Below are 25,281 nucleotides of genomic sequence, written 5' to 3'. Positions count from 1 at the left end.
GCTCTGGATGTGACTGGAGTATAAGAATAGTGAATACAGCTCTGGAGGTGACCGGAGTATAAGAATAGTGAATACAGCTCAGGAGGTGACTGGAGTATAAGAATAGTGAATAGAGCTCTGGAGGTGACTGGAGAATAAGAATAGTGAATACAGCTCCGGAGGTGACTGGAGTATAAGAATTGGGAATAATGCTATGGATGTGACTGGAGTATAAGAATAGTGAATACAGCTCTGGAGGTGACCGGAGTATAAGAATAGTGAATACAGCTCTGGATGTGACTGGAGTATAAGAATAGTGAATACAGCTCTGGATGTGACTGGAGTATAAAAATAGTGAATACAGCTCTGGATGTGACTGGAGTATAAGAATAGTGAATACAGTTCTGGATGTGACTGGAGTATAAGAATAGTGAATACAGCTCTGGAGGTGACTGGAGTATAAGAATAGTGAATACAGATCTGGATGTGACTGGAGTATAAGAATAGTGAATACAGCTCTGGATGTGACTGGAGTATAAAAATAGTGAATACAGCTCTGGATGTGACTGGAGTATAAGAATAATGAATACAGCTCTGGATGTGACTGGAGTATAAGAATAGTGAATACAGCTCTAGAGGTGACCGGAGTATAAGAAAAGTAAAAACAGCTCTGGATGTGACTGGAGTTTTGGAATTATAGATACTACTTTAGCTGTCTCTAGACTATAAACCAAGATGTAACAATAGATCAGTAAAATATAAATATTTCTTGGAGTTCTGATTCTCCCTGCAGAGATCCAGCTAGTTTAGGGGGCTTATGGGTGATGCTCCCTGGTATGCAGCTCCCCCCATATTAGGAAGGTTAAAGGGGTCATCAAGGATTAAGAAAACAAAGCTTCTTTCTTCAGGAAACAACACCCCTCTTGTGCACTGCAGATCCATTAAAGTGAAGGGAACTGAGCTGTAATACCACACACTACCTGAGGACAGAGGTGGCGCTGTTTCTGGCAGACAGCAGCTTTGTTTTTGTAATCCTGGATACCCCTTTACGTTCTCACGTGCAGCTCTACATCCTGTGGCCTCAGCAGAACAGAGATGGGATTTTATGAATGAGGCCGATACATGAGACAATAGGAGATCGGCCGCCGCTGGATTATACGGATAACGAGTAAGGACGCTATGAAATGTTAGCTAGTTAACACCACGGCGGGGAGCGAGCAGGACACCTTCCTAAGGACTCCCCCGACTCCACTCACATCTGCTACAGTCATCTACTGGGATGAGGCTGAAAGAGAAGGCTGCAGTGTGAGTCCGCCATAATGGAGGCAGCAGATCAGTGAGGCCGGGGACACGGGGGAGTGCAGGATGTATATATGTCCCCTACAAACAGTGCAGCATGTATATATGTCCCCTACAAACAGAGCAGGACGTATATATGTCCCCTACAAACAGTGCAGGATGTATATATGTCCCCCAACAAATAGTGCAGCATGTATATATGTCCCCAACAAACAGTGCAGGATGTATATATGTCCCCTACAAACAGTGCAGGACGTATATATGTCCCCTACAAACAGTGCAGGACGTATATATATATGTCCCCTACAAACAGTGCAGGACGTATATATGTCCCCTACAAACAGAGCAGGACGTATATATGTCCCCTACAAACAGAGCAGGACGTATATATGTCCCCTACAAACAGTGCAGGACGTATATATATATGTCCCCTACAAACAGTGCAGGACATATATATGTCCCCCCAACAAACAGTGCAGCATGTATATATGTCCCCTACAAACAGTGCAGCATGTATATATGTCCCCTACAAACAGTGCAGGACGTATATATGTCCCCCAACAAACAGTGCAGGATGTATATATGTCCCCAACAAATAGTGCAGCATGTATATATGTCCCCAACAAACAGTGCAGGACGTATATATGTCCCCCTACAAACAGTGCAGGACGTATATATATATGTCCCCCCAAGAAACAGTGCAGGACGTATATATGTCCCCCCAACAAACAGTGCAGGACGTATATATGTCCCCCAACAAACAGTGCAGCATGTATATATGTCCCCTACAAACAGAGCAGGACGTATATATGTCCCCTACAAACAGTGCAGGACGTATATATGTCCCCTACAAACAGAGCAGGACGTATATATGTCCCCCTACAAACAGTGCAGGACGTATATATGTCCCCTACAAACAGTGCAGCATGTATATATGTCCCCCTACAAACAGTGCAGGACGTATATATGTCCCCTACAAACAGAGCAGGACGTATATATGTCCCCCTACAAACAGAGCAGGACGTATATATGTCCCCCTACAAACAGAGCAGGACGTATATATGTTCCCCCTACAAACAGTGCAGGACGAATATATATATGTCCCCCCAAGAAACAGTGCAGGACGTATATATGTCCCCCAACAAACAGTGCAGGACGTATATAAGTCCCCAACAAACAGTGCAGGACGTATATATGTCCCCCAACAAACAGTGCAGGACGTATATATGTCCCCAACAAACAGTGCAGCATGTATATATGTCCCCTACAAACAGTGCAGGACGTATATATGTCCCCTACAAACAGTGCAGGACGTATATATGTCCCCAACAAACAGTGCAGCATGTATATATGTCACCCCCAACAGTGCAGGACGTATATATGTCCCCCCAAGAAACAGTGCAGGACGTATATATGTCCCCTACAAACAGTGCAGCATGTATATATGTCCCCCCCAACAGTGCAGGACGTATATATATATATGTCCCCCCAAGAAACAGTGCAGGACGTATATATGTCCCCTACAAACAGTGCAGCATGTATATATGTCCCCCCCAACAGTGAAGGACGTATATATATATATATGTCCCCCCAACAAACAGTGCAGGACGTATATATGTCCCCCCAAACAGTGCAGGACGTATATATGTCCCCCCAACAAACAGTGCAGCATGTATATATGTCCCCCAACAAACAGTGCAGGATGTATATATTTCCCAAACAAACAGTGCAGGACGTATATATGTCCCCCCAACAAACAGTGCAGGACGTATATATGTCCCCCAACAAACAGTGCAGGACGTATATATGTCCCCCAACAAACAGTGCAGGACGTATATATGTCCCCCAACAAACAGTGCAGGATGTATATATGTCCCCCCAACAAACAGTGCAGGACGTATATATGTCCCCCCAACAAACAGTGCAGGACGTATATATGTCCCCCAACAAACAGTGCAGGACGTATATATGTCCCCCCAACAAACAGTGCAGGACGTATATATGTCCCCTACAAACAGTGCAGGACGTATATATGTCCCCTACAAACAGTGCAGGACGTATATATGTCCCCTACAAACAGTGCAGGATGTATATATGTCCCCCAACAAACAGTGCAGGATGTATATATGTCCCCCAACAAACAGTGCAAGATGTATATATGTCCCCCAACAAACAGTGCAGGACGTATATATGTCCCCTACAAACAGTGCAGGATGTATATATGTCCCCCAACAAACAGTGCAGGATGTATATATGTCCCCTACAAACAGTGCAGGACGTATATATGTCCCCTACAAAGAGTGCAGGACGTATATATGTCCCCCAACAAACAGTGCAGGACGTATATATGTCCCCCAACAAACAGTGCAGGACGTATATATGTCCCCCAACAAACAGTGCAGGACGTATATATGTCCCCTACAAACAGTGCAGCATGTATATATGTCCCCCCCAACAGTGCAGGACGTGTATATATATGTCCCACCAACAAACAGTGCAGGACGTATATATGTCCCCCCCCAACAAACAGTGCAGCATGTATATATGTCCCCCCCCAACAGTGCAGGACGTGTATATATATGTCCCCCCAACAAACAGTGCAGCATGTATATATGTCCCCTACAAACAGGGCAGGACGTATATATGCCCCTACAAACAGTGCAGGACGTATATATGTTCCCCAACAAACAGTGCAGGATGTATATATGTCCCCCCAACAAACAGTGCAGCATGTATATATGTCCCCCAACAAACAGTGCAGGACGTATATATGTCCCCCCAACTGACAGTGCAGGACGTATATATGTCCCCCAACAAACAGTGCAGCATGTATATATGTCCCCCAACAAACAGTGCAGGACGTATATATGTCCCCCCAACAAACAGTGCAGGACGTATATATGTCCCCCCAGCAAACAGTGCAGGACGTATATATGTCCCCCAACAAACAGTGCAGGACGTATATATGTCCCCCCAGCAAACAGTGCAGGACGTATATATGTCCCCAAACAGTGCAGGATGTATATATGTCCCCCTAACAAACAGTGCAGGACGTATATATGTCCCCCAACAGTGCAGGACGCATATATGTCCCCCAACAAACAGTGCAGGATGTATATATGTCCCTCCAACAAACAGTGCAGCATGTATATATGTCCCCCAACAAACAGTGCAGGACGTATATATGTCCCCCAACAAACAGTGCAGGACGTATATATGTCCCCCAACAAACAGTGCAGGACGTGTATATGTCCCCCCCAACAAACAGTGCAGGACGTATATATGTCCCCCCAACAAACAGTGCAGGACGTATATATGTCCCCCGAACAAACAGTGCAGCATGTATATATGTCCCCCCAACAAACAGTGCAGGACGTGTATATGTCCCCCCAACAAACAGTGCAGGACGTATATTTGTCCCCCAACAAACAGTGCAGGATGTATATATGTCCCCCCAACAAACAGTGCAGGATGTATATATGTCCCCCGAACAAACTGTACAGGACGTATATATGTCCCCCAACAAACAGTGCAGGACGTATATATGTCCCCCAACAAAAAGCGCAGGACGTATATATGTCCCCTCCTATTGTATATAGGAGGCAGTCTTATAGTAGATATATTCTTGTATATAGGAGCAGTATTATAGTAGTTATATTCTTGTATATAGGAGCAGTATTATAGTAGTTATATTCTTGTATATAGGAGGCAGTATTATAGTAGTTATATTCTTGTATATAGGAGCAGTATCATAGTAGTTATATTCTTGTATATAGAAGCAGTATTATAGTAGTTATATTCTTGTATATAGGAGGCAGTATTATAGTAGTTATATTCTTGTATATAGGAACAGTATTATAGTAGTTATATTCTTGTATATAGGGGCAGTATTATAGTAGTTATATTCTTGTATATAGGAGCAGTATTATAGTAGTTATATTCTTGTATATAGGGGACATTATTATAGTAGTTATATTCTTGTATATAGGTGGCAGTATTATAGTAGTTATATTCTTGTATATAGGAGCAGTATTATAGTAGTTATATTCTTGTATATAGGAGCAGTATTATAGTAGTTATATTCTTGTATATAGGTGCAGTATTATAGTAGTTATATTCTTGTATATAGGAGCAGTATTATAGTAGATACATTCTTGTATATAGGAGCAGTATTATAGTAGTTATATTCTTGTATATAGGAGCAGTATTATAGTAGTTATATTCTTGTATATAGGAGCAGTATAATAGTAGATATATTCTTGTATATAGGAGCAGTATTATAGTAGTTATATTCTTGTATATAGGAGACAGTATTATAGTAGTTATATTCTTGTATATAGGAGGCAGTATTATAGTAGTTATATTCTTGTATATAGGAGAAGTATTATAGTAGTTATATTCTTGTATATAGGAGCAGTATTATAGTAGTTATATTCTTGTATATAGGAACAGTATTATAGTAGTTATATTCTTGTATATAGGAGCAGTATTATAGTAGTTATATTCTTGTATATAGGAGCAGTATTATAGTAGTTATATTCCTGTATATAGGAGCAGTATTATAGTAGATATATTCTTGTATATAGGAGCAGTATTATAGTAGTTATATTCTTGTATATAGGAGCAGTATTATAGTAGTTATATTGTTGTATATAGGAGCAGTATTATAGTAGTTATATTCTTGTATATAGGAGCAGTATTATAGTAGTTATATTCTTGTAAATAGGAGCAGTATTATAGTAGTTATATTCTTGTATATAGGAGCAGTATTATAGTAGTTATATTCTTGTAAATAGGAGCAGTATTATAGTAGCTACATTCTTGTATATAGGAGCAGTATTATAGTAGTTATATTCTTGTATATAGGAGCAGTATTATAGTAGTTATATTCTTGTATTTAGGAGCAGTATTACAGTAGTTATATTCTTGTTTATAGGAGAAGTATTATAGTAGTTATATTCTTGTATATAGGAGCAGTATTATAGTAGTTATATTCTTGTATATAGGAGCAGTATTATAGTAGTTATATTCTTGTATATAGGAGCAGTATTATAGTAGTTATATTCTTGTTTATAGGAGAAGTATTATAGTAGTTATATTCTTGTATATAGGAGCAGTATTATAGTAGTTATATTCTTGTATATAGGAGCAGTATTATAGTAGTTATATTCTTATATATAGGAACAGTATTATAGTAGTTATATTCTTGTATATAGGAGCAGTATTATAGTAGTTATATTCTTGTATATAGGAGCAGTATTATAGTAGTTATATTCTTGTATATAGGAGAAGTATTATAGTAGTTATATTCTTGTAAATAGGAGCAGTATTAAAGTAGCTACATTCTTGTATATAGGAGCATTATTATAGTAGTTATATTCTTGTATATAGGAGCAGCATTATAGTAGTTATATTCTTGTATTTAGGAGCAGTATTATAGTAGTTATATTCTTGTTTATAGGAGAAGTATTATAGTAGTTATATTCTTGTATATAGGAGCAGTATTATAGTAGTTATATTCTTGTATATAGGAGCAGTATTATAGTAGTTATATTCTTGTATATAGGAGCAGTATTATAGTAGTTATATTCTTGTATATAGGAGCAGTATTATAGTAGTTATATTCTTGTATATAGGAGCTGTTTTATAGTAGTTATATTCTTGTATATAGGAGGCAGTATTATAGTAGTTATATTCTTGTATATAGGAGGCAGTATTATAGTAGTTATATTCTTGTATATAGGAGCAGTATTATAGTAGTTATATTCTTGTATATAGGAGCAGTATTATAGTAGGTATATTCTTGTATATAGGAGCAGTATTATAGTAGTTATATTCTTGTATATAGGAGCAGTATTATAGTAGTTATATTCTTGTATATAGGAGGCAGTATTATAGTAGTTATATTCTTGTATATAGGAGCAGTATTATAGTAGTTATATTCTTATATATAGGAACAGTATTATAGTAGTTATATTCTTGTATATAGGAGCAGTATTATAGTAGTTATATTCTTATATATAGGAGCAGTATTATAGTAGTTATATTCTTGTAAATAGGAGCAGCATTATAGTAGCTACATTCTTGTATATAGGAGCAGTATTATAGTAGTTATATTCTTGTATATAGGAGCAGTATTATAGTAGTTATATTCTTGTATATAGGAGCAGTATTATAGTAGTTATACTCTTGTATATAGGAGGCAGTATTATAGTAGTTATATTCTTGTATATAGGAGGCAGTATTATAGTAGTTATATTCTTGTATATAGGAGCAGTATTATAGTAGATATATTCTTGTATATAGGAGCAGTATTATAGTAGTTATATTTGTGTATATAGGAGCAGTATTATAGTAGTTATATTCTTGTAAATAGGAGCAGTATTATAGTAGATATATTCTTGTATATAGGAGCAGTATTATAGTAGTTATATTCTTGTATATAGGAGCAGTATTATAGTAGTTATATTCTTGTATATAGGAGCAGTATTATAGTAGTTATATTCTTGTATATAGGAGCAGTATTATAGTAGTTATATTCTTGTACATAGGAACAGTATTATAGTAGTTATATTCTTGTATATAGGAGCAGTATTATAGTAGTTATATTCTTGTATATAGGAGCAGTATTATAGTAGCTATATTCTTGTATATAGGAGGCAGTATTATAGTAGTTATATTCTTGTATATAGGAGGCAGTATTATAGTAGTTATATTCTTGTATATAGGAGCAGTATTATAGTAGTTATATTCTTGTATATAGGAGCAGTATTATAGTAGTTATATTCTTGCATATAGGAGCAGTATTATAGTAGTTATATTCTTGCATATAGGAGCAGTATTATAGTAGTTATATTCTTGTATATAGGAGCAGTATTATAGTAGTTATATTCTTGTATATAGGAGCAGTATTATAGTAGTTATATTCTTGTATATAGGAGCAGTATTATAGTAGTTATATTCTTGTATATAGGAGGCAGTATTATAGTAGTTATATTCTTGTATATAGGAGCAGTATTATAGAAGATATATTCTTGTATATTGGAGCAGTTTTATAGTAGTTATATTCTTGTATATAGGAGCAGTATTATAGTAGCTATATTCCTGCACATAGGAGCAGTATTATAGTAGTTATATTCTTGTATATAGGAGAAGTATTATAGTAGTTATATTCTTGTATATAGGAGGCAGTATTATAGTAGTTATATTCTTGTATATAGGAGCAGTATTATAGTGGTTATATTCTTGTATATAGGAGTAATATTATAGTATTTTTGTATATAGGAGGCAGTATTATAGTAGTTATATTGTTGTATAGGGAGCAGTATTATAGTAGTTATATTCTTGTATATAGGAGCAGTATTATAGTAGTTATATTCTTGTATATAGGAGCAGTATTATAGTAGTTATATTCTTGTATAGGGAGCAGTATTATAGTAGTTACATTCTTGTATAGGGAGTAGTATTATAGTAGTTCTATTCTTGTATAGGGGGCAGTATTATAGTAGTTATATTCTTGTATATAGAAGCAGTATTATAGTAGTTATATTCTTGTATATAGGGGGCAGTATATAGAGTAGTTATATTCTTGTATATAGGAGCAGTATTATAGTAGTTATATTCTTGTATATAGGAGCAGTGTTATAGTAGTTATATTCTTGTATATAGGAGCAGTATTATAGTAGTTATATTCTTGTATATAGGGGCAGTAATATAGTAGTTATATTCTTGTATATAGGAGCAGTATTATAGTAGTTATATTCTTGTATATAGGAACAGTAATATAGTAGTTATATTCTTGTATATAGGAGCAGTATTATAGTAGTTATATTATTGTATAGGGAGCAGTATTATAGTAGTTATATTCTTGTATATATGAGCAGTATTATAGTAGTTATATTATTGTATAGGGAGCAGTATTATAGTAGTCACATTTTTCTTTCTTTTTTGCAAATCGGTCAGAATGTTTCAGGGATTTTTATGTGTGAATATTTATTTATTATTGAATATTTTGTGTTTTTATTGTGCACCGTTCTCCTCACTAGTCTTGTTTGCCATCTCTCTGGAGTCTCTATCCCTCTTTGTGGATTATAACATGAAGGCTTTATCCAGCTGTTCTTGTCCATATAGGATTGGACATGGATGTAGAGATTGGCACCATCACAAGCCGCACCAGCTGTGCCATCTCTTCTGTCTGTATAATATGGGCTCAAAGATCAAGGGGAGAAAACTGCAGAACCTCAGATTTATCGCTATTAATAAAAGCTGAGCAGGTGATAAGTTTATGGCAATAATTATTATAATGATTATATTTCCAAGAGCGGGTAACTATATCCTGCAGGCTCTCCAGCACTCCAAGGTCTTTTCTCTTTGACGTGAATCTGACCGGGGCCCCAGGGGCTCTCAGGGTGGCTATAAAGTAATTCAAGGCTTTGCTGTGAACTTTGCTACGACTTCTATTTCATTAAGCACCGATATCTCTCACACTGATGTGCACCTGTGTGGATGCTGCGAAAAAGGAGATGGAGAACTGCGCATGTCTACCTCCGGATGATTCTGTAGAAAAAAAAAAGACTGATAAAATACACAAAACGAGGAAGGCAAAGTACCCACGGAGAATACAGCCTGTCCATCACTAGAGATCAGCGGTGACATCACTGAGAATACAGTCTATCCATACACTAGAGATCAGCGGTGACATCACTGAGAATACAGCCTATCCATCACTAGAGATCAGCGGTGACATCACTGAGAATACAGCCTATCCATCACTAGAGATCAGCGGTGACATCACTGAGAATACATCCTATCCATCACTAGAGATCAGCTGTGACATCACTGAGAATACAGCCTATCCATCACTAGAGATCAGCGGTGACATCACTGAGAATACAGCCTATCCATCACTAGAGATCAGCGGTGACATCACTGAGAATACAGCCTATCCATCACTAGAGATCAGCGGTGACCTCACTGAGAATACAGCCTATCCATCACTAGAGATCAGCGGTGACATCACTGAGAATACAGCCTATCCATCACTAGAGATCAGCAGTGACATCACTGAGAATACATCCTATCCATCACTAGAGATCAGCTGTGACATCACTGAGAATACAGCCTATCCATCACTAGAGATCAGCGGTGACATCACTGAGAATACAGCCTATCCATCACTAGAGATCAGCGGTGACCTCACTGAGAATACAGCCTATCCATCACTAGAGATCAGCGGTGACATCACTGAGAATACAGCCTATCCATCACTAGAGATCAGCGGTGACATCACTGAGAATACAGCCTATCCATCACTAGAGATCAGCGGTGACATCACTGAGAATACAGCCTATCCATCACTAGAGATCAGCGGTGACATCACTGAGAATACAGTCTATCCATCACTAGAGATCAGCGGTGACATCACTGAGAATACAGCCTATCCATCACTAGAGATCAGCGGTGACATCACTGAGAATACAGCCTATCCATCACTCGAGATCAGCGGTGACATCACTGAGAATACATCCTGTCCATCACTAGAGATCAGCGGTGACATCACTGAGAATACATCCTGTCCATCACTAGAGATCAGCGGTGACATCACTGAGAATACAGGCTATCCATTCACTAGAGATCAGCGGTGACATCACTGAGAATACAGCCTATCCATCACTAGAGATCAGCGGTGACATCACTGAGAATACAGCCTATCCATCACTAGAGATCAGCGGTGACATCACTGAGAATACAGCCTATCCATCACTAGAGATCAGTGGTGACATCACTGAGAATACATCCTATCCATCACTAGAGATCAGCAGTGACATCACTGAGAATACAGCCTATCCATCACTAGAGATCAGCGGTGACATCACTGAGAATACAGCCTATCCATCACTAGAGATCATTGGTGACATCACTGAGAATACAGCCTATCCATCACTAGAGATCAGCGGTGACATCACTGAAAATACAGCCTATCCATTCACTAGAGATCAGCGGTGACATCACTGAGAATACATTCTATCCATCACTAGAGATCAGCGGTGACATCACTGAGAATACAGCCTATCCATCACTAGAGATCAGCGGTGACATCACTGAGAATACAGCCTATCCATCACTAGAGATCATTGGTGACATCACTGAGAATACAGCCTATCCATCACTAGAGATCAGCGGTGACATCACTGAGAATACAGCCTATCCATCACTAGAGATCATTGGTGACATCACTGAGAATACAGCCTATCCATCACTAGAGATCAGCGGTGACATCACTGAGAATACAGCCTATCCATCACTAGAGATCATTGGTGACATCACTGAGAATACAGCCTATCCATCACTAGAGATCAGCGGTGACATCACTGAAAATACAGCCTATCCATTCACTAGAGATCAGCGGTGACATCACTGAGAATACATCCTATCCATCACTAGAGATCAGCGGTGACATCACTGAGAATACAGCCTATCCATCACTAGAGATCAGCGGTGACATCACTGAGAATACAGCCTATCCATCACTAGAGATCAGCGGTGACATCACTGAGAATACAGCCTATCAATCACTAGAGATCAGCGGTGACATCACGGAGAATACAGCCTATCCATCACTAGAGATCAGCGGTGACATCACTGAGAATACAGCCTATCCGTCACTAGAGATCAGCGGTGACATCACTGAGAATACAGCCTATCCATCACTAGAGATCAGCGGTGACATCACTGAGAATACAGCCTATCCGTCACTAGAGATCAGCGGTGACATCACTGAGAATACAGCCTATCCATCACTAGAGATCAGCAGTGACATCACCGAGAATACAGCCTATCCATCACTAGAGATCAGCGGTGACATCACTGAGAATACAGCCTATCCATCACTAGAGATCAGCAGTGACATCACTGAGAATACAGCCTATCCATCACTAGAGATCAGCGGTGACATCACTGAGAATACAGCCTATCCATCCCTAGAGATCAGCGGTGACATCACTGAGAATACAGCCTATCCATCACTAGAGATCAGTGGTGACATCACTGAGAATACAGCCTATCCATCACTACAGATCAGCGGTGACATCACTGAGAATACAGCCTATCCATCACTAGAGATCAGCGGTGACATCACTCGTAATATATCCTATCCATCACTAGAGATCAGCGGTGACATCACTGAGAATACAGCCTATCCATCACTAGAGATCAGCGGTGACATCACAGAGAATACATCCTATCCATCACTAGAGATCAGCGGTGACATCACTGAGAATACAGCCTATCCATCACTAGAGATCAGCGGTGACATCACTGAGAATACAACCTATCCATCACTAGAGATCAGCGGTGACATCACTGAAAATACAGCCTATCCATCACTAGAGATCAGCAGTGACATCACTGAGAATACAGCCTATCCATCACTAGAGATCAGCGGTGACATCACTGAGAATACTGCCTATCCATTACTAGAGATCAGCATTGACATCACTGAGAATACAGCCTATCCATCACTAGAGATCAGCGGTGACATCACTGAGAATAAAGCCTATCCATCACTAGAGATCAGCGGTGACATCACTGAGAATACTGCCTATCCATCACTAGAGATCAGTGGTGACATCACTGAGAATACAGCCTATCCATCACTAGAGATCAGCGGTGACATCACTGAGAATACATCCTATCCATCACTAGAGATCAGCGGTGACATCACTGAGAATACAGCCTATCCATCACTAGAGATCAGCAGTGACATCACTGAGAATACAGCCTATCCATCACTAGAGATCAGCAGTGACATCACTGAGAATACAGCCTATCCATCACTAGAGATCAGCGGTGACATCACTGAGAATACAGCCTATCCATCACTAGAGATCAGCGGTGACATCACTGAGAATACAGCCTATCCATCACTAGAGATCAGCGGTAACATCACTGAGAATACAGCCTATCCATCACTAGAGATCAGCGGTGACATCACTGAGAATACAGCCTATCCATCACTAGAGATCAGCGGTGACATCACTGAGAATACAGCCTATCCATTCACTAGAGATCAGCGGTGACATCACTGAGAATACATCCTATCCATCACTAGAGATCAGCGGTGACATCACTGAGAATACAGCCTATCCACTCACTAGAGATCAGCGGTGACATCACTGAGAATACATCCTATCCATCACTAGAGATCAGCAGTGACATCACTGAGAATACAGTCTATCCATCACTAGAGATCAGCGGTGACATCACTGAGAATACATCCTATCCATCACTAGAGATCAGCAGTGACATCACTGAGAATACAGTCTATCCATCACTAGAGATCAGCGGTGATATCACTGAGAATACAGCCTATCCATCAATAGAGATCAGCAGTGACATCACTGAGAATACAGCCTGTCCATCACTAGAGATCAGCGGTGACATCACTGAGAATACAGCCTATCCATCACTAGAGATCAGCAGTGACATCACTGAGAATACAGCCTATCCATCACTAGAGATCAGCAGTGACATCACTGAGAATACAGCCTATCCATCACTAGAGATCAGCGGTGATATCACTGAGAATACAGCCTATCCATCAATAGAGATCAGCAGTGACATCACTGAGAATACAGCCTGTCCATCACTAGAGATCAGCGGTGACATCACTGAGAATACAGCCTATCCATCACTAGAGATCAGCAGTGACATCACTGAGAATACAGCCTATCCATCACTAGAGATCAGCGGTGACATCACTGAGAATACAGTCTATCCATCACTAGAGATCAGCGGTGACATCACAGAGAATACAGAGTATCCATTCACTAGAGATCAGCGGTGACATCACTGAGAATACAGCCTATCCATTCACTAGAGATCAGCGGTGACATCACTGAGAATACAGCCTATCCATCACTAGAGATCAGCGGTGACATCACTGAGAATACAGCCTATCCATCACTAGAGATCAGCGATGACATCACTGAGAATACAGCCTATCCATCACTAGAGATCAGCGGTGACATCACTGAGAATACAGCCTATCCATTCACTAGAGATCAGCGGTGACATCACTGAGAATACATCCTATCCATCACTAGAGATCAGCGGTGACATCACTTCTCTTTACATGTTATACCTGCAGCTCTGACGCCTCCTGGGACCACCAGTCCTCAAAGTCCTTCTGCACTTTGACCTTTGCCTTCTCCAGTAGAAGCTGCAGGTGTTCGATCTCAGTCTTGAGGCTTTTGAGTCGACTGAAATGTGTTTTGTATCTGGATATAAGAGAGAATACGGCGGTAATAGCCCGTCTGTGCTGTATACATCAGTAATGATGGGGGGTGTAGTATTAGGGTCACCTATATTATTGGGGTCACCTATCTATATATGTCTGATGGGGGGTGTAGTATTAGGGTCACTTATCTATATTATTGGGGTCACCTATCTATATATGTCTGATGGGGGTGTAGTATCAGGGTCACCTATCTATATTATTGGGGTCACCTATCTATATATGATGGGGGGTGTAGTATTAGGGTCACCTATATTATTGGGGTCACCTATCTATATATGTCTGATGGGGGGTGTAGTATTAGGGTCACTTATCTATATTATTGGGGTCACCTATCTATATATGTCTGATGGGGGTGTAGTATCAGAGTCACCTATCTATATTATTGGGGTCACCTATCTATATATGTCTGATGGGGGTGTAGTATCAGGGTCACCTATCTATATTATTGGGGTCACCTATCTATATATGTCTGATGGGGGGTGTAGTATCAGGGTCACCTATCTATATTATTGGGGTCACCTATCTATATATGCCCCCCCCCCCCCTCCATAGTATTATATAGAATTTACTCCGTATCTGTATCTATGTGCAGGTGGATGTTTTGGCCCCGCTCCCCGTTTCGGCATACCGCTTCTTTTCCGCTTCCATCTGATCCCGTAGCTCTTCCTCTGCTGGATCGGACTTGTCCGCCTCATCGTAGGTGCTGGAAACACCTAAGGGATGTTTGGAAAATGATAAATACTTTGGCGAGGAGGTGATTTCCATTTTGGCAGACGGAAATAATATAGTAACAGCGCAGGGATCCTAGGGAGCCGAAAATATCTTGGAGCAGAGTCAGAAAATAAGAAAGCAGCAGGGGTCAGGTAAAGAAGCACTCCGACTGCAGCACAGGCTATTATTAGAGCAGTGTTTCCCAATCAGGGTGCCTCCAGCTGTGGCAAAACTAAAACTCCCAGCATGCGTGGACAGCCGAAGGCTGTCCAGGCATGCTGGGAGTTGTAGTTTTGCCACAGCTGGAGGCACCCTGGTTGGGAAACACTGTACCGTTTTAGCCAATATGGCAGGCATGGGGGTTTTCAGTCATACTGATTGCAATTCCATTACTGAAATGATTTCCTAATGTTGCCTACATTTCCCATAAATCCTCTGACTTGGCAGAGGGAGGGCGTAGAGTCTGATCACTGCACCTGGTCATCTAATTAGGCTGCTGGTTCTGGAGGTCACAAAGGTGAACTGAGTAGACTCATAAGTGGGTCGGGGTCAGTTCACATTGTGTGAAGTTTCGATTTTTTTTTCTTGCGTTGTCATGAGGCGACAATAAGCGATGAAGCGATTTTGACATGAAATCACATATGGGGAAGATTTTAGGCCGTGTTCACATGTAGCATTCTTACTGCATTTCTGACACATTTTTAGCGCAATTTGCATAATTGCAGTAAATAGTGAAGTTTTCGCTGCGATTTTGGAAAAAAGCAGACAATAATATAATGTGTTTACACAGCCACAGAGGAGGTGTATAACTACTGTATATCCTGACCCCATAGAGATAGCAGCAGTATACAGATAGAGCTGGAGGGGAGGTGTAAAACTACTGTATATCCTGACCCCATAGAGATAGCAGCAGTATACAGATAGAGCTGGAGAGGAGGTGTGTAACTACTGTATATCCTGACCCCATAGAGAAAGCAGCAGTATACAGATAGAGCTGGAGGGGAGGTGTATAACTACTGTATATCCTGACCCCATAGAGATAGCAGCAGTATACAGATAGAGCTGGAGAGGAGGTGTATAACTACTGTATGTCCTGATCCCATAGAGATAGCAGCAGTATACAGATAGAGCTGGAGAGGAGGTGTATAAATACTGTATATCCTGACCCCATAGAGATAGCAGCAGTATACAGAAAGAGCTGGAGGGGAGGTGTATAAATACTGTATATCCTGATCCCATAGAGATATCAGCAGTATACAGATAGAGCTGGAGAGGAGGTGTATAAATACTGTATATCCTGATCCCATAGAGATAGCAGCAGTATACAGATAGAGCTGGAGAGGAGGTGTATAACTACTATATATCCTGACCCCATAGAGATAGCAGCAGTATACAGATAGAGCTGGAGGGAAATGTATAACTACTATATATAATGATCCCATAGAGATAGCAGCAGTATACAGATAGAGCTTAAGAGGAGGTGTATAACTACTATATATACTGATCCCATGGAGATAACAGCAGCAGTATACAGATAGAGCTGGAGGGGAGGTGTATAACTACTACATATCCTGATCCCATAGAGACAGCAGCAGTATACAAATAGAGCTGGAGGTGAGGTGTATAACTACTATATATCCTGATCCCATAGAGATAGCAGCAGTATACAAATAAAGCTGAAGAGGAGGTGTATAACTACTATATATACTGATTCCATGGAGATAACAGCAGCAGTATACAGATAGAGCTAGAGGTGAGGTGTATAACTACTATATATACTGATCCCATAGAGACAGCAGCAGTATACAGATACCCTAAAAAAGCCTTTATAAAGCTTATAGGGGTCATAATAATTCTTTACATATCCTTCTGCGGGGGAATGTAAAGCCCCTCACAGATCTGTAGGGTGACAGCCGGGTCCCTGCTGTAGGTGTAGGACGAGATTCTCAATAGAATTTCATGACAGTGACCCCAATGCTACAGCATGAAGTACGATGTGCAATGTATGGCGGCACTATTTATACACACAGATGCCCCCAGCACTTACCTAGTGCCGCCTGCTGCATCCTCCGCTGCTCCACGGCCGCCTTCAGGTGATCTGTGAGGGGACAAACAGGAAGAGACCATCAGGGTCACATGTTTAGGATCTTTGCCTTCTTTTTTATGGCACCACATGGGGCAGAACTTGAACAATAAGAAATCACAGTAAATATCAGATCCTGGGTAACAATACAGCAAAACTACTACAAAAATAATAAATATATAAAAACATTATTCCAGCTAAAGTCACCGCAAACATCTGTCAGAAATCCAAACTGGTGAACATGGTGGAAATGTGCCCAAAGGGACGTCAATGTACAACAACAATAATAATAATAATGTTACTGATAATAATAATTATAATAATGTTACTGATAATAATAATGATACTAATACTGATAATAATAAGGATGATAATAATAATAATAATGATACTAATACTGATAATAATAATGATAATAATACTGATAACAATAATAATGATAATAATAATGTTACTGATAATAATAATGATAATAATGTTAATGATAATAATAATAATGTTAATGATAATAATAAAAATAATAATGTTACTCATAATAATAATGTTACTGATAATATTAATAATAATGATAATAATAGAGTGACGTAAGAAAAGAATGGCGCAAATTACAATAAAATATAAGCACAAGATCAATAATAAATTCCCCACTGTTTTAATCCCTCTACTTGCTGGAAGTAAATGGAGACATTCTTGTTTGTATCCAGAGACTCCTGTTAGCTCCCAGACCCCTCACCTCCCAGCTCTATCTGTATACTGCTGCTATCTATATGGGATCAGAATATATTAGTTATACCCCTCCGCTCCAGCTTTATATGTATACTGCTGCCATCTCCATGGGATCAGAATATATAGTAATTATACCCCTCTCCACAGCTCTATCTGTATACTGCTGCTGCTATCTCTATGGGATCAGAATATATATAGCAGTTGTACACCTCCCCACAGCTCTATCTGTATACTGCTGCTGCTTTTTCTATGGGATCAGAATATACCAGGTACTACCCATCACACAGAATATACCAGGTACTGCCCAATACCATTCCTACAGTGATCATAGTGGGGGCAGCATCATGTCTGGAGGAAAACAGGCACTGCCCATCACCTGCCCAATACCATTCCTACAGTGATCATAGTGGGGGCAGCATCATGTCTGGAGGAAACCAGGCACTGCCCATCACCTGCCCAATACCATCCTACAGTGATCATGGTGGGGGCAGCATCATGTCTGGAGGAAAACAGGCACTGCCCATCACCTGCCCAATACCATCCTACAGTGATCATGGTGGGGGCAGCATCATGTCTGGAGGAAAACAGGCACTGCTCATCACCTGCCCAATACCATCCCTACAGTGATCATGGTGGGGGCAGCATCATGTCTGGAGGAAACCAGGCACTGCCCATCACCTGCCCAATACCATCCCTACAGTGATCATGGTGGGGGCATCATGTCTGGAGGAAAACAGGCACTGCCCATCACCTGCCCAATACCATTCCTACAGTGATCATAGTGGGGGCAGCATCATGTCTGGAGGAAAACAGGCACTGCCCATCACCTGCCCAATACCATCCTACAGTGATCATGGTGGGGGCAGCATCATGTCTGGAGGAAAACAGGCACTGCCCATCACCTGCCCAATACCATTCCTACAGTGATCATAGTGGGGGCAGCATCATGTCTGGGGTAAACCAGGTACTGCCCATCACCTGCCCAATACCATCCATACAGTGATCATGGTGGGGGCAGCATCATGTCTGGAGGAAACCAGGCACTGCCCATCACCTGCCCAATACCATCCCTACAGTGATCATGGTGGGGGCAGCATCATGTCTGGAGGAAACCAGGCACTGCCCATCACCTGCCCAATACCATCCCTACAGTGATCATGGTGGGGGCAGCTTCATGTCTGGGGGGAAACCAGGCACTGCCCATCACCTGCCCAATACCATTCCTACAGTGATCATGGTGGGGGCAGCATCATGTCTGGAGGAAACCAGGCACTGCCCATCACCTGCCCAATACCATCCCTACAGTGATCATGGTGGGGGCAGCATCATGTCTGGAGGAGACCAGGCACTGCCCATCACCTGCCCAATACCATCCCTACAGTGATCATGGTGGGGGCAGCATCATGTCTGGAGGAAACCAGGCACTGCCCATCACCTGCCCAATACCATTCCTACAGTGATCATAGTGGGGCAGCATCATGTCTGGAGGAAAACAGGCACTGCCCATCACCTGCCCAATACCATTCCTACAGTGATCATAGTGGGGGCAGCATCATGTCTGGAGGAAACCAGGCACTGCCCATCACCTGCCCAATACCATCCCTACAGAAAAGTATGGTGGGGGCAGCATCATGTCTGGGGGAAACCAAGTACTGCCCATCACCTGCCCAATACCATCCCTACAGTGATCATGGTGGGGGCAGCATCATGTCTGGGGGAAACCAAGTACTGCCCATCACCTGCCCAATACCATCCCTACAGTGATCATGGTGGGGGCAGCATCATGTCTGGGGGAAACCAAGTACTGCCCATCACCTGCCCAATACCATCCCTACAGTGATCATGGTGGGGGCAGCATCATGTCTGGAGGAAACCAGGCACTGCCCATCACCTGCCCAATACCATCCCTACAGTGATCATGGTGGGGGCAGCATCATGTCTGGAGGAAACCAGGTACTGCCCATCACCTGCCCAATACCATCCCTACAATGATCATGGTGGGGGCAGCATCATGTCTGGAGGAAACCAGGCACTGCCCATCACCTGCCCAATACCATCCCTACAGTGATCATGGTGGGGGCAGCATCATGTCTGGAGGAAACCAGGCACTGCCCATCACCTGCCCAATACCATCCCTACAATGATCATGGTGGGGGCAGCATCATGTCTGGAGGAAACCAGGCACTGCCCATCACCTGCCCAATACCATCCCTACAGTGATCATGGTGGGGACGGCATCATGTCTGGAGGAAGCCAGGCATTGCCCATCACCTGCCCAATACCATCCCTACAGTGGTCATGGAGGGGGCAGCATCATGTCTGGAGGAAACCAGGCACTGCCCATCACCTGCCCAATACCAACCCTACAGTGATCATGGTGGGGGCAGCATCATGTCTGGAGGAAACCAGGTACTGCCCATCACCTGCCCAATACCATCCCTACAGTGATCATGGTGGGGGCAGCATCATGTCTGGGGGAAACCAGGTACTGCCCATCACCTGCCCAATACCATCCCTACAGTGATCATGGTGGGGGCAGCATCATGTCTGGAGGAAGCCAGGCACTGCCCATCACCTGCCCAATACCATCCCTACAGTGATCATGGTGGGGGCAGCATCATGTCTGGAGGAAACCAGGCACTGCCCATCACCTGCCCAATACCATCCCTACAGTGATCATGGTGGGGGCAGCATCATGTCTGGAGGAAACCAGGCACTGCCCATCACCTGCCCAATACCATCCCTACAGTGATCATGGTGGGGGCAGCATCATGTCTGGAGGAAACCAGGTACTGCCCATCAACTGCCCAATACCATCCCTACAGTGATCATGGTGGGGGCAGCATCATGTCTGGAGGAAACCAAGTACTGCCCATCACCTGCCCAATACCATCCCTACAGTGATCATGGTGGGGGCAGCATCATGTGTGGGGAAAACCAGGCACTGCCCATCACCTGCCCAATACCATCCCTACAGTGATCATGGTGGGGACAGCATCATGTCTGGGGGAAACAAGGCACTGCCCATCACCTGCCCAATACCATCTCTACAGTGATCATGGTGGGGGCAGCATCATGTCTGGGGGAAACCAGGTACTGCCCATCACCTGCCAATACCATCCCTACAGTGATCATGGTGGGGGCAGCATCATGTATAGAGGAAACCGGGCACTGCCCATCACCTGCCCAATACCATCCCTACAGTGATCATGGTGGGGGCAGCATCATGTCTGGAGGAAACCAGGTACTGCCCATGACCCGCCCAATACCATCCCTACAGTGATCATGGTGGGGGCAGCATCATGTCTGGGGGAAACCAGGTACTGGTCCAGATCTCTATAGAGAAACATGGCCTGGTCAGATGGATCCAGATCTCTATAGAGAAACATGGCCTGGTCAGATGGATCCAGATCTCTATAGATAAACATGGCCTGGTCAGATGGATCTAGATCTCTGTGGAGGAACATGGCCTGGTCAGATGGATCCAGATCTCTGTGGAGGAACATGGCCTGGTCAGATGGATCCATATCTCTATAGAGAAACATGTCCTGGTCAGATGGATACTGATCTCTGTGGACAAACATGGCCTGGTCAGATGGAACCAGATCTCTATAGAGAAACATGGCCTGGTCAGATGGATCCAGATCTCTATAGAGAAACATGGCCTTGTCAGATGGATACTGATCTCTGTGGACAAACATGGCCTGGTCAGATGGATCCAGATCTCTATAGAGAAACATGGCCTGGTCAGATGGATCCAGATCTCTATAGAGAAAGATGACCTGGTCAGATGGATCCAGATCTCTATAGAGAAACATGTCCTGGTCAGATGGATCCAGATCTCTATAGAGAAAGATGACCTGGTCAGATCGATCCAGATCTCTGTGGAGGAACATGGCCTGGTCAGATGGATACTGATCTCTGTGGACAAACATGGCCTGGTCAGATGGATCCAGATCTCTATAGAGAAACATGGCCTGGTCAGATGGATCCAGATCTCTATAGAGAAACATGACCTGGTCAGATCGATCCAGATCTCTGTGGAGGAACATGGCCTGGTCAGATGGATACTGATCTCTGTGGACAAACATGGCCTGGTCAGATGGATCCAGATCTCTATAGAGAAACATGACCTGGTCAGATGGATCCAGACGTCTATAGAGAAACATGACCTGGTCAGATGGATCCAGACATCTATAGAGAAACATGGCCTGGTCAGATGGATCCAGATCTCTATAGAGAAACATGACCTGGTCAGATGGATCCAGATCTTTATAGAGAAACATGACCTGGTCAGATGGATCCAGATCTCTATAGAGAAACATGGTCTGGCCAGATGGATCCAGATCTCTATAGAGAAACATGGCCTGCTCAGATGGATCTAGATCCCTGTGGCACCATGCTGATGAGGTCAGATAAATCTACGAGCCCCTCTTGTCATGTGTAAACAGTTCAGGCTGGTGGAGGAGATGTTTTGGTGTGGGGAATGTTTTCTTGGTGCACCCTGGCTTTTTTTATTCCTGTTGGAAAGTAGGGCCTATCTAAACCTCGTGGACAACCATGTTCTTCTCACCATGGCAGCTGTTTCCCCTCACAGGAGACTGTCAGCAGGACAAGGGTCATATAGTTGTGGATTGATTTAGGGAACATGACAGTTTCTTTTCCTTGACCTTCATAGACCCCAGATCAGAATCCTATACCTAAAAGGTAGAAATAGCTGTTCAGAGTACGTCAGGACCTGTGAACTGCGAGGAGTGATCCTGTCTGCACGGGCCGACACTCCTGCAGAAGGATTTCACCACCTAGTAGGATGTATACCACGATGAAATGCTGCAGGTCTGAAGGAGGTCCACTACATAGGGGAATCTATTAAAAGGGAAATTCAAAGTAAACGGCTTAATAAAATATACGTACTGGACTAGAAGAAATGTCGAGTGGCACCGCAGATCCACAACTATACAATGAGCAGGTCCAGTTACCAGGTATCCAACAAAGCTCCTCAGCGGTGCTAGGAACAAAGTGCAATATGGAATATGTGAATAATCGAAGAACGATAAACTCCGGCACTCACCGCTGGAATCGCAGCTGTCGGCTCTTACATGGAACAACCGGCAGGTGGGACGATCCGTACATGTATAGGTGGGGTGCTCCCCACCTACGCATGCGCTGATCGTCCCAACCGCTGGTCGTTCCATGTAGGAGCCGACAGCTGTGATTCCAGCGGTGAGTGCAGGAGTTTATCGTTATTGGATTATTCACTTAAATGGGCACTGTCATTAAAACAAATTTTTGCTATTGCACTCCTTATGCTAAATAAAAAATCTTTCTAATGCATTTTTTTTTTATAAATGAAGTTTCCTATGTTTTATTTGTGTTTAAAAAAGCTGCCACTAAGTGTCTCCTTACTGGTCCAGAGCACATTCTCTCCCCCCCCCCCCCATCTCTTGCACAGACTTTGGACTCCTGCTGGCCTGGCAGAAGTCCAAAATCAGGAAATGCTGAGGGGGGCATGTGCAGCCTTAGCCAATCAGAGCTCACCTCACACACTGAACTGCTCTGGGCTGTGTGTAGCAGAGTGAGGGAGAAAGTTCTCCCCTGTATGGCTTCAGATGATGTCACGCCTGCTGGGGAACACCCCTTTCCAGTCTGCAAATGTGACTGAGACTGAGCAGAAAATACAGAACAATATCAAGGTAGAAAACTAAAAAATAATAAAAATAAAGGCAGGGGGTGGTTTATCATGATGGGGTCAGTGACCTGGGGGGATCATAAAATGTAACAAAATCATGACAGGTTCTCTTTAATAAAATATATTCTTTTCTTTCACTGGTCTCCTTCACGTTTAACCCCCCCCCCCCCCCCCCCACCTTATTATTTTAGTTTTCCGCGTTCTCCCAGTCTAGTTTCTGGCTTTCTTACTCAGTTTCTTGTACAGACTTAACGCTGATGTCATCACCCCATCACCTGCACATGAACTATAACCTGACGGCTCGGCGCTGGGTCAGAGCCATGAAATACAGCTGCGCCAGGACCTTCCCCTCTATTCAGGCAGCTTTTATTAGAGGGATTAGGTGCATGAGATGGACCATTTGGTGCTGTACACATAGGTAATGCGCCGGCTGATGGATAACCTAATGGAGATGAGGCTTCAAGTGCAAACGATAAATTATAGCGTTATCTTCAGACAAGATGGAAACCTGCACACCAGTCATAGCCAAGCAGTAATATTAGACAATTAGGCAGATCTACTACTCCAAATCCGCCATGCTGTACACCATACACATTGTAGACAATAAAAAGGTGTGCGGTTTAGAGGTAACACCTTTAAAGATGAACCATATATATATCAAACGCTGGAGCGCATTCGAGGACCATCTAATCCAAAGAGCTGATTATTGAGTAAATATGTCGGCTATACAGTGATCCCTCAACATACGATGGTAATCCGTTCCAAATGGACCATCGTTTGTTGAAACCATCGTATGTTGAGGGATCCGTGCAATGTAAAGTATAGGACAGTGGTCTACAACCTGCGGACCTCCAGATGTTGCAAAACTACAACACCCAGCATGCCCAGACAGCCAACGGCTGTCTGGGCATGCTGGGAGTTGTAGTTTTGCAACATCTGGAGGTCCGCAGGTTGTAGACCACTGGTATTGGAGGTTCTACTCACCTGTTCCCACCGCTCCGGACCGTCACCGCTCGTCACTGCTGCCCGGGATGTCTCCTTCCATCGCCGCGTCCCCGGGGTGTCCCTGATGCTCCGGCAAGGCCTCTGCTTCCCCAGCATCCTTGCTCTCCGTCGCCGCCATCACGTCGCTACGCACGCTGCTCCTATTGGATGGCGTGCGCAGCGACGTGATGACGACGATGGAGAGCGCCGACGATGCAGAGGATCCCGAAGAGGACGCACCGGAGCCCCGAGGACAGGTAAGTGATTGTCAGCGGACCACACGGGGCACCATAAACGGCTATCCGGGGGCAGCTGAAGCAGTCTGCGCTGGAGGATAGCCGTTTATGCGATGGCCCCGACATACAAAAGCATCGTATGTTGATGCTGCCTCTGAGAGTGATCGTATGTAGAAATGATCGTATGTCGGGGCCATCGTAGGTCAGGGGGGAGTCACTGTATCTTCTTTCTGTTCCTTCCACCTTGGAGAACACAGAGACGTAGATTTAACAAGCT

At 42.8% G+C, this 25,281-nt stretch overlaps 1 protein-coding gene across 1 annotated transcript in view; it reads right to left on the bottom strand.

Moving 5' to 3' along the window:
• The window catches only part of LOC130363192 (kinesin-like protein KIF6), a 39,532-nt gene extending 16,504 nt beyond the window's left edge, over positions 1-23,028 (bottom strand). Inside the window, exons 1-5 of the mRNA XM_056568638.1 lie at positions 23,010-23,028; positions 17,334-17,384; positions 15,204-15,288; positions 14,420-14,555; positions 9,776-9,834 (exon numbers count right to left, since the gene is read on the bottom strand). Of these exons, the coding sequence (XP_056424613.1) occupies positions 9,776-9,834; positions 14,420-14,555; positions 15,204-15,288; positions 17,334-17,352 (299 nt within the window). The 5' untranslated portion in view covers positions 17,353-17,384; positions 23,010-23,028. The remainder of the gene's footprint in view (positions 1-9,775; positions 9,835-14,419; positions 14,556-15,203; positions 15,289-17,333; positions 17,385-23,009) is intronic.
• Positions 23,029-25,281: the final 2,253 nt, after the last annotated feature.

Source organism: Hyla sarda, chromosome 3 (assembly GCF_029499605.1).
Source record: "Hyla sarda isolate aHylSar1 chromosome 3, aHylSar1.hap1, whole genome shotgun sequence".
NCBI classification, from domain to species: domain Eukaryota; kingdom Metazoa; phylum Chordata; class Amphibia; order Anura; family Hylidae; genus Hyla; species Hyla sarda.
Note: the sequence above shows the minus strand (reverse complement) of the source record. Positions and strands in the feature narration are given on the sequence as shown.